General features: G+C 48.5%; 2 protein-coding genes across 3 annotated transcripts in view; one reads left to right on the plus strand and one right to left on the minus strand.

The window, feature by feature from the left end:
- Positions 1-23: 23 nt before the first annotated feature.
- Positions 24-8,041, minus strand: LOC121922001 (galactose-1-phosphate uridylyltransferase-like). Of its 2 annotated transcripts, none has more exons than XM_042450851.1 (5): positions 6,406-6,554; positions 5,997-6,172; positions 4,633-4,708; positions 2,124-2,172; positions 24-571 (listed from the first exon to the last, which is right to left on the minus strand). In XM_042450851.1, the coding sequence occupies exons 1-5, from the start codon at positions 6,518-6,520 to the stop codon at positions 274-276; spliced, it is 714 nt and encodes a 237-aa protein (XP_042306785.1). In that variant the 5' UTR covers positions 6,521-6,554; the 3' UTR covers positions 24-273. The 2 variants fall into 2 exon arrangements, with proteins under 2 accessions (XP_042306785.1, XP_042306786.1); XM_042450852.1 differs by lacking the exon at positions 6,406-6,554 and adding an exon at positions 7,930-8,041 and having other exon boundaries at positions 29-571.
- A 247-nt stretch (positions 8,042-8,288) lies between these two features.
- Positions 8,289-11,086, plus strand: part of LOC121923444 (galactose-1-phosphate uridylyltransferase-like) — an 8,323-nt gene continuing 5,525 nt past the window's right edge. Inside the window, 2 exon segments of the mRNA XM_042453877.1 lie at positions 8,289-8,373; positions 8,557-8,609. Of these exon segments, the coding sequence (XP_042309811.1) occupies positions 8,289-8,373; positions 8,557-8,609 (138 nt within the window).

The raw sequence follows: 11,086 nt of genomic DNA on the forward strand, positions 1-11,086 counted from the left end.
GTTAAAAACATAATCCTGGTTCCAACTGACCCTTTGGGGATTAGGGGTCATTTTAATCATATTTGGGAGGCCCAGTGGGCCATTTTAGACAAAGGAGAGGATTTTTTTAACAAACAGAATTGACTTGTGCTCACTTCCCTTTGTTGAAAAAAGGAATTCCTGGCTAATGAGGCTTGAAAGACATGACAAAAATGGTCCTTATGACTTTTAGAAAGTGTTTGGAATACTTGGAAACAAAAAAATTATAATAATAATAAATAATAATAATATGTTTTATTTATGGAGATCTTCACACAGGAACAGGATAGGGAAGGGATCGTTCCCCTTGTCCTTATCCTGTGTGACTGTGATGGCATGAAAGGCTTTCAAATCATAGAGCCAACCCGCCATTAACCTATCATTAAAGCAACATTGCATAAATAACATGTGGCACACACTGACCTGTACCCAAGAGTAAGAGGCACCCAGCTCCACAGCAATCTCTGACCATTTGTCGATGACATTGTGGATCTCAGCAAGAGACATGAGAGGAAGTGTCTGGTCGGAAGATGGGTGAAAACACATGACTTTGCTAGGAAGGATGGAAAGACAAGAATGGAAGAAGTAGTTATGGGGAGGGAGCCCTAAAGTCATCCAATTCAATGCCATCCCAAATCAGATTCCTGCATATATTGGTCTGCCCACAGTCTGCTTAATCTGAACAATGTACATCAGGCTTTGCCTCAAGTACAGAGCAAGAGTGAAAGGATCTGCCTCTCCTAAGCATATGGGAGCAAACAGTATGAAAATAATTTATGCAAAGGAGACAAATAATAAATTACAGGCAGTTCCAAATAATGAGCAAGGTGTAGCCCCCAGAGTCACTGACCCAAGAGAAGGCAGAGAGAGATAGAAACCTGTAACAAATCTACATCTCTGTTCTCTCAAGAACGAACAAAAGCACCCCTCAATCCATGTGTCTGAGATCCTGGGGAATAATAACAGCCAGTATCTGTCAAGCATCTTGGTATTTGCAACTCCCCGAGTTTACAATGCAAAGAGGTCCAACTCTATGAGCCAAGCTACAATGAAGAAACGTGATATCTAAGTGGTAGGAGATTCAGTATCTTATTTGATACTGAAGCGATGATCCACACTGAGCCCCAAAATGCTCCTCTTCCTGAAATTCTCCTTAAACTTTCTCCCCCTTGATTAGCATTCTCTTTGACCAATCCCTTCACCATCAGGAAGAGGAGAAAGGAAAAGGATGACCCAGCCATGGAAGCAAAGCAGCCAAAGACAAAAGGCTAAGAGCGATGCTTGCCCTGTTCCATACTGGCAGCCAATGAGTCTGAACCATAGAATCGTAGAGTTGGAAGAGACTACAAGGGCCATTCAGTCCAACCCCCTGCCATGCAGGAACTCTCAATCAAAGCATCCCCGACAGATGGCCATCAAGCCTCTGTTTAAAGGAAGGAGACTCCACTACACTCTGAGGGAGTGTGTTCCACTGTCCAACAGTCTTTTCTGTCAGGAAGTTCCTCCTAATGATGAGGTAGAATCTCTTTTCCTATAGTTTGCATCCAGAGTTCCAGGTCCTGTTCCCTGGAGCAGCAGAAAACAAGCTTGCTTCCTCCTCAATATGACACCCCTTCAAATATTTAAACCATCAGCCTTCATAAAATGGAAGAAAAGGCCAAGGAAATAGAAGCACAAAAGAAAAAGCAGTAGAGCACCCAGGCCTGTTGAGCTCATAAATGTCTCATTAAAGCACTATGAACAGTCAACACCATGAAACAGCTTACAAAGGGGTCACTACATGAACCAACCATGAAAATAGTTTTAGATTTGGGGGCATTTATATATTTGCATAAGAGACATTCAAATTGAACATGGAAGTGAAAAGTTAGGCAACTGCCTAAATCCCAACAGCAATTGGGGGAGGGTCTGGCAAACTCTGTTTAGAAATGTCTGCTCCCCAGACACTGTTTTCACATGCCACAGAAAGTAAGCCAAAGAAGAGAAACCTGTGCTGGAAAGGGCTCCGTACAAAAGCAACAAGTCGAAGAGAGTAAGACAGAGCAATTTGAAACCAGGCACGTGAGTGATCAGATGCAGCTGGGGAAGGGCAGGCCTTGACTTACCAGACGCCTCGAGCAGATGCTGCACGGAATAAGGGATGGCCATCAGCATCTGGAGAAGGAGAAGAAATGCAGTGAGAAGCCTGAAGGCAGAGAGGGTTATAACAAAGTCAAGGAAAGCATTGGGAGGCAGCTCATCAGCCAAAACTGGCCAGCATCCCTCCAGACACCCACAGTCATTTTCTAATCAGGCCAAGGACTCCTGCTAGGTTGCGCTACTGGCCCTTCACCCAACATGCAGTGTCCTACAATGACTGCTACTACTTCTGGTTTGAGAGGCTTTCAATTCCAAGTGAAATAATTTAAACATTGGGAGAGGCAAGTAAGTCGTTTCTTCAAATGATTACGATGGCACATATTTCCCAGTTGTGGTGTAGTGGTTTGAGAGTTGGATCCTGGGAGACCAGGATTCAAATGACTGCTCAGCCATAGTGACCTTGGACAAGTCACACACTCTCAGCCTCATAAGAAGGCAATGGTGCCAAACCTCTCTGACCAAATCTTGTCAAGAAACACCAAGATATAGGGGTCAGCTTAAGTAAAAAATGACTTGAAGGGACGCAACAACTATTTCCAAGTTGATTGTAAGTTTATGAAATAAAGATGTAACTTCGTGTTGGCAAATCTATGGCATGTGTGCCATTTGTGGTACGAGCCCCAGTCCATCAGGGCATGGCGGCTGCACCTGGGGGGATGGGGCGCGCATATGTGGCCCAGCTCCATGTTGTGGTCCGAGTGCTCTGGGAAACGGGGCCGGCTTGCTCCCATGGAAAACCAGGCCACTGCAAGGAACCAAACCGAGCACTGGCCTTCTGGGTGCGAGTTCCACTCCTTGCTATGGGGTTAAAGGGACTGTAGTTTTTTGTTGTGTACCTCCAAGTCATTTCCAACTTATGGCGACATTAAGTTAGGTTTCAATCCCTGCTCAGCCATGTAAAGGTGACCTTGGGCAGGTCACACTCTCTCAGCCTCAAGGACAGGTAACCCCACGCTGCCCTCCTCACAAATCCTCCCAAAAGCGGGAAATGGATGAAGGCCAGGGAGGGACCCATGATGGACAGGGATTAAGAAGAGTCTTGGCTTTCTCCTCCACTGCCTGAACACCGCCACCTGGCCAAACAGCTCTCCCAGCTCCCAAGAAGGTGGTTGAGTGGGACTGAAGGGAAATGGAGGGAGGGAGCAAACGAGGTGGAAAGCGACTGGGTACCCTCGTCCTTTCCCCTCTCCCCCCTTTGGAAGCCCTCATAAACCACCAGAGGGGCTCCGGGGCCCTGCTGTCCAGCCCTCCTCCCCGGCTTCCCACCTGACCATGAGTTAGTAGAGACGTGCCCACTTCTGCCTCCTCCAACTTAAAAAGTGGTATATCTCAAGCTTTTTGTGCCTCAAACACAAATGAGTGTTTAATCCCATTTTAACTTTTATATCTTTTGCATGTTTAACAATGTTTTTCAATTTTTCATAAGACCAAATTGGGTAAAAGATGGGATACCAATAAATAAATGAAACATTTCCCCATATGTCTGCAAGCAACAGACAATACAACATAACGTATCACAACATTTCCAACCCAACCACTACTTCAAATCTGAGCTCTTTTTCCCCACCTTAACCACTCTCCTCTAAGCAACTGCTTTCTAAGCTATCTAATGTGGAAGACCAACTGGGGGTTTTCCCCAATGGATCAGAGATTGATACCATATTTTTGCATATCAGCTACAACTGCTTCTTTCTTTTCCGGAAACTCTCCAGAGCCAGAAGCTGATGGCTCAAAAACTGGACAGGTCCCATGACAATTATCTTTAGTAGTGCTGCTCTAACATGTTAATATAGTAGGACTGGGCCTTCTGTCCAAACAACATTGTTCAGCAAAGGCATACACACCAACTGGGGGTTTTCCCCAATAAATAGCTTCATTTATATACCGCTTCATACCAAACCAGCAGTGTCTAAGCGGTATACAACTGTAAGCTAATTGCCCCCAACAATCTGGGTACTCATTTTAGCGACCTGGGAAGGATGCAAGCCTGAGTTGAGCTTGAGCCCTTTTGCTCATATTGAACTTGCAACCTTATGGCTTTGAGTGAGTGGCTGCAGTACAGGCATTTAACCACTGCGCCACCAGGGCTCCTTGCGCCACCAGGGCTCCTATGGGTCAGAGATCGATACCATATTTGTGCACATCAGCTACAACTGCTTCTTTCTTTTCCGGAAACTGTCCAAAGCCAGCTGCTGATAGCTCAAAAAATGGACAGGTCCCGTGACAATTATCTTCAGTAGTACTGCCCTAACATATTAATATCGTAGGACTGGGCACTTCCTTCTGTCCAAACCACATTCTTCAGCGAAGGCATACACACCAACTGGGGGTGAGGGGTGTGCTTCAATTCTCAGTGGATTTCACTCATTTCTCCTGAGATGCAGACACAAATGGTTGCTCAGCTGAGGCTACCAAACCTTCTCTCCTAGGTAGCTCATTAAGAGTTTAGTCAAAAGGAAGGAAGGAATGCTTTACCAGGTTCCGGGGCATCTGGCTGCAATGCAGGGAAGTCATTGTCAAAGACAAACGTACTCTCATAGTTGGGATTCACCTGCATAAGAAAGACAAGACCAAGACATCAATGGCATCCTCTCCTGCAAGGTTTCAAGACAAACATTATCCTGCCAGACAGGATCAAGCAGCTAGCTCTGCTCTTAGCAAAAGTCCCAAAATCTCTAGGTCCAAATTCTTTAATTGTAAGTGAGGAGAAAACACACTCCCTCGGAGGGAGGGCTTGGACTGTGAGTTCCTGCATGGCAGAAAGGGGCTGGACTGGATGTCCCTTGTGGTCTCTTCCAACTGCAGGATTCTATGGCCTGTTACAGACTGCCAAAATAAAGCTGCTTCGGGTCTCTTTGGAGGCATGCTGTTTAAAGGATGCATGCATCCGAAGAATCCGGAAGCTGCACCAAAGCTGCACTCCAGTGCTTGGGAATGGAGTGTGGCTTTGGCGCAACCTCCGGACTCTTAGGACCCATGCATCATTTAAACAGCATACCTCCAAAGAGACCCGAAGCAGCTTTATTTTGGCAGTCTGTAACAGGCCTATGATTCTATATAAAGGCTGCAAAGCAAAACCAGTGTTTTTCAGTAAGAAGCCAGAGTCAATACATCTGCCACTCCATTGATCACCAGGATTGATTCAGCTGATCTAGCTGAGTAGGCAGGTGTTCCTCCCTCAGGAACTCCTTAAAACAAAACTCTTTAAAACAGCATCCATGTCCATGACATGGATGATGTTTTAAAGAGTATTGTTTTAAGGAGTTTTAAATTTTAATAATGTAATGTTTTTAATTGTTTGAATCGTATCATTGCTTTTTCAATATTGTATTTTTCATATTTTATATTGTTTTAACTAGGACCGTTTTAGTTTTGGTAGCTGCCTTGAGTCCCTATACTGGGAGGAAGGTGGGATATACAGAAATGGAATAACAACAAAAATAATAATACATTTCTACTATCTCCAATGTCACTCAAAATTGCTTCCAGCTCCCCAAATAGGGTCCAAAACACACTGCAGAAATAATCCAGTTTCACATGGCTTTAACTGCCCTAGCTCAGTGCTAGGGAGTCCTGGGAACTGTAGTCTGTTGTGGCACCAGAGCTCTCTGACAAAGAAGACTCAATGTCTCACAAAACTACAGTACAGCCACGATAATTCCCTAGCATTGAGCCAGGGCAGTTAAAGCAGTCTCAAACAGGATTATTTCTGCAGTGTGCTTTGGACCTCCAGCTCCAGAGCCCTGCATGTGAACAGGTCCATTCCCAGGGAAGAGCTGCAGGGGCTTCAGGTCTGAAGAGTCCCGCCTGCACCTCTGTGCAACCAAGGCATCAGTTACCTCTCCGCTGGCTCTCCTTGCCCCTGGGCAGAGGGGGTTGGCTGGATCGCAGTGCGGGTTGGCCTTGTCCTCCTGGGGGTCCCTCTCCACCTGCCCCTGCCACGGGCGCCGCATGCGGTGGGCGGACACCAGCACCCAGTCATGGCGCAGAGGGTTGTAGCGGAGGTGCTGGTGCTCTGGGGCAAAGCCAGAGGGTTGGGAGACAGAAGAAGGAGACAAAGAGGGAGAGTCAGAGGTGGGACTGGGCCAGAGGGAGCAGAGGAGGATGAGGCACCGCCAAATGTAGGATTCATGAGCAAACAAAAGCTAAAAACACTCATATGAAATCATTTCCTGTGGTTTCTTTACAGCTTTATGACCTATACTGTATTTTATTGTGTACTTGACAGTCATTTTCTGATGAACTTACCTTTGTTGAAGTGTGTTAGAGTCACACAGTTGGAAGAGATCCTCAAAGGCCATCCACCCCAACTCCATCCTGCCATGCAGGAACTCACAATCAAAGCATCCTGACAGATGGCCATCCAGCCTCTGCTTAAAGACCTCCAAAGAAGGAGATTCCACTGCCAAACAGCTCTTTCTGTCAGGACGTTCCTCCTAATGGTGAGGTGGAATCTCTTTTCCTGTAGCTTGCATCCATTGCTCTGGGTCCTGTTCTCTGGAGCAGCAGAAAACAAGCTTGCTCCCTCCTCAATATGACATCCCTTCAAGTATTTAAATAGGGCTATCATATCACCTCTTAACCTTCTCTTCTCCAGGCTAAACATCCCCAGCTCCCTCAGGCATTCCTCATAGGGCTTCATGGTTTCCAGACCCTTCATCATTTTAGTCGCCCTCCTTTGGACACATGGCTCCAATTGCTCAATGTCCTTTTTGAATTGTGGCGCCCAGAACTGGACACAATATTCCAGGTGGGGCCTGACCAGAGAAGAATATAATGGCAATATTACTTCCCTTGATCTAGACACTATACTTCTATTGGTGCAGCCTAAAATAGCATTGGCCTTTTTAGCTGCTGCATCGCACTGTTGGCTCATGTTCAACACGTGAACCCTGGGTGTGAGTCTTGCCAGCTGCTGCTCCTCCTAGTGAGAAAGGCCTTGAAGAAGGAATGGCCATCCTCCCTCTCTCTTTCCTCAGAGGCTGCCAAGGAGAGGCCTTTCTGGAAGGGGAAGAGCCAAAGTGGGGCTCCTCAGCCAGCCTCAAAATGGAGGGCCTTCTGGGACTCCTCCCAGTGGACAGAAGGTGGGCATGGAGGACCTGTGTCCTGGAAAAGGAGGACTTGTGTCCTGGAGGGCTGCCCCTTTTCTGAGGCCTCTTTCGCAGGAACCGCTCCCTCTTCATGGGGAAGCCCCGCCCCTCAGAAAGAAGCCACGCCCTCCAGGAGGCGCTCTGTGGCCTTCTAGCCACAAGCCCCGCCCCTTCACACCAAGCCCCGCCCCTCAGAAAGCAGTCCCTCCCACCAGGCAGAACCCTTGGTCCTTCTAGCCATAAACCCCGCCCAATCCCACCAAGCCCCGCCCCTAAGAAAAAAGCCCCTTCCTCTAGAGGGAGCCCTGGGTCCTTCTAGCCATGAGCTCCGCCCCTAACACCAAGTCCCACCCTCAGCAAGAAGCCCCGCCCCCAGGAGGTGCTCTGGATCCTTCTAGCATAAACCCCGCCCCCTTCGCGCCAAGCCCCACCCCCAGAAAGAAGCCCCTCCTCCCTCCAAGCGTATTTGGGTCCTTCTAGTCACATGCCCCGCCCCTTCCCACCAAGCCCCGCCCCTAAGAAAGAAGCCCTTTCCTCCAGGCGGAACCGAGTCCTTCTAACCACAAGCCCCGCCCCTTGTGCCAGGCCCCTCCCACCGACGCTGGTCCGAAACCCCCGCCCCTCCCTGACAGCTCATCTCCTAGAACGGGACCCCTCCCCCTCAGTCCCTTTCGGATCTCACCACTCGCCTGGAACTCCTTCGCAGCGGCGGCCATTGCTTTCCTGCCTGCCCCGCCCACTCCACTCCTCACGTGACCAAGACCTTACTAGGACAACGATTGGCTGAAGCATGATTGCATTCCTCACATGGCAGGAGGACGCCCCAGCGCCTAGCCAATCGCGATCGCCCATTCATTGACCACAGCCAGGCTTCCTCCAAAGAGACGCTTGCAGCCATTGGACCACCCTGGCCATGACGTCATAGAGAGCGAGGGCCTGGATTGGCCAGGCCACGGGTCGAGTCGAGGCACCATTGGCCGGGTCGGTGGGAGGGCGGGTCTTTAGGCCCAAGGAGTCCTTTCCCCCTCAGAGGCCTCGCCGATGCCGTCTTCTCTTTCTGCCCAGGAAGCAGCTTTGCCAAGGAGGCTCTCTAGTTATGCTCAGAGGCTGAGAGAGTGTCGCCCCAGTGAGGAACCTCCATGGCTGAACTGGGAACCCAGCCCTGGTCTCCAGAGCCCTCCTTTGCTCAATGCTGTGGGATTCTGGGAATTGTAGTTTGCCGTGGGCCTGAGCGGAGCCTGGAAGCCCCTTCCTCGTCCTCAGGGAGGCTTGCATGGCTCCCCACTCACTGCCCTTGTTCTGCTTGCAGGAGACATGACTCCTCCGTTCCCACGGGAGGAATTGGGGAATGGGCTGCAATGGGTAGGAGTCATAGAGCCCTAGAGTTGGAGGAGACCCCAGGAGGGCCCTCCAGCCCAGCCCCCCTCTCCATGCAGGAGCTCTCAGTCAAAGCATCCCCATCCAGCCTCTGCTTAAGGAGCTCCAAGGAGGGAGACTCCATCCTCCTCCCAGGTGCAGTGTTCAGAGAAGTCAAGTGTTCCCAGGCCTTGCATAATTGTCGCTTGCCTCCCTGGATGAAGATTAACCATCCATTATGAAGCCAAGCCCTCCCTCCAGTCCATCTGCCTTGGTCCAGGCCTTGGAAGCTGAGAGGAACTGCTGGACCTCATCCCCTTCCCCACCACCTTTCCCTTCTCCTTTTGTGTGCTGTCTTTCTAGATTGTAAGGTTAATAATAATAATAATATAAAAATGGGTAACAAGAATGGCAATGGGTTCATGTGGGGCTGCTTGAAATCTCTGTGACTTCAGGCTGTACTTTGTATGGGCTTGTGCTAAATCACGCGTCTTACATTTTTGCCGACCTAAAGCTCTGCAAAGGATAACATGTGGCTGGGAAAGCACAGGAAGCAATCTTAGAAGAGAGAGCAGCTGCCTTAGTCTAGGAGACATAACATGTGCCAGGGAAATCTCAGAGAGAAAGCTGACATTTAGAAGAGACAGCTGCAGATCTAGACCAAGGGAAGTGATGGTGATGAGAGCACTAGTCGGAGCTTTGCTCACTTCGGCTGCATCTGCACTGCAGAAATAATTCAGTTTGGCACCACCTCGACTGCCATGGCTCTATCCTATGGAACCTTGGGACTTGTAGTTTATTGTGTCACCAGAGCTTTCTGAGGGATGCTAAATAGCAGACTAAACTACAAATCCCAGAATTCCATAGCATGGAGCCATGGCAAATAACGCAGTGTCAAACTGCATTGTTGTTGCAGTGCAGATTAGCCCTAAGACTGAGAGGGGAGTGCAATGATGCAGCCCAGACCCAGAAGAGGGGAGGCACCCAATTGGGCCCTCCTGGGCGTGAAGGGTCAGTGCACCTCTCCCAGGTTTGCTGTGGCGACCACAGCCTCCTAAAAAGAAAGCTACTGCTGCATCAGCGAATGACAAGAAAGGGCTTGAGCGCACCCAGCCCTCCTTCACCACTGGGGCCCCATTCTTGGGGTTTTATCCATTTTTGGACTCTTTTGACCCAAAGAAGCAGGAAATCATATCATGTTCTAAAGGCACAGATGGCAAACTTCAAGCATGTGGATTCTGTTGTAAGTCTTCGGCCAATTCCTTCAGGTCTTCAAAGGATAAAGAAACAGACTGTTAACTCTTGCATGAGAGACACCCACAGTCCCTTAGCATCAAAACCAGGGCTGCATCTACATTGCAGAAATAATGTAGTTTGACACTACTTCTATTGCCAAGGGTCAATGCAATGTAATTCTGGGATTTGTAATTTTGTGAGATGCAAGCCTATTCTGTCAGAGCACTCTGGTACCACAACAAACTACAAATCCAAGGATTCATAGAATGGAGCCATGGCAATTAAGACAGTGCCAGACTGCATTAATTCTGCAATGGGCTGGCAGCCAAAGAATACAGCACATTCGGAAAGCACTCCCCTCCCACTCCCATCCCCAGCCATCAGCCGTCAAATGTCTGCAGAACAAACCAAGTAGTGACCTGCCTGCAAAAGTAGCACAAGGAAGGGAGAGCTAGAGCTAGGGAGCAGCCACTTTTCCTTCACTGCCACTGCCTTCTCATGAGGAGACTTGCCACTATGGCAAAGCCAGGCCAGAAGTGTGTGGCCTTCTCTTTGGCCGTGGGGGACTCCTGATAAGGAGATTGTTGGCATCGTGGTGAAGCAGGGCCAGTTGTACCCTTAACTCATTCTGTTAATTCAAAATATAATAATATTAACAAAACCTCTGCAGAATCTGATATCATAAAATTCGACGAGAGTTGCACGTTCCTCCATAGTGTATTCCTGGCAGATGTAACATCTACATTTTAATCCCAGCTGGGGGTTGTAGTCCAACAACTTCAGTGCCACTGTTTGCCCCATCCTGTCTTAGAAGAGAGGAAGATGGATCATGAGTCAACGGATGGGTCCATCTAGCCAGACTAGCCATGGCTTCATTCTGACCTTGCCCTACAGCCAACGTGGAGTAATGGTTTCAATGTTGGACTATGATTCTGGAGAACAGGGTTCGATTCCCAATTCAGCCACGAAGCCCACTGGGTGACCTTGGGCAAGTCGGGAACATCTGAAAGGCTCACAACATCAGCAGCAACAACTACAGCTGGAGAGTAGTCAAGGGTAGAAGCTGGAAAATAGCAAGATTTGAGATGCCAACATCCATGGAATCCTGGGATTTGCAGTTTAGAGAGGCTTTAGAATTTTATGGCTGAGGATTAGAAACCTGCTTTCTTAAACTGCCAGTCTCAGGGTTACATGGGAAGTTGCCATGGTATATTTCCTTGGCATTGTAACTGTTTAATATTAAAAAA

The sequence above is a fragment of the Sceloporus undulatus genome, chromosome 2 (assembly GCF_019175285.1).
Source record: "Sceloporus undulatus isolate JIND9_A2432 ecotype Alabama chromosome 2, SceUnd_v1.1, whole genome shotgun sequence".
Taxonomy (NCBI): domain Eukaryota; kingdom Metazoa; phylum Chordata; class Lepidosauria; order Squamata; family Phrynosomatidae; genus Sceloporus; species Sceloporus undulatus.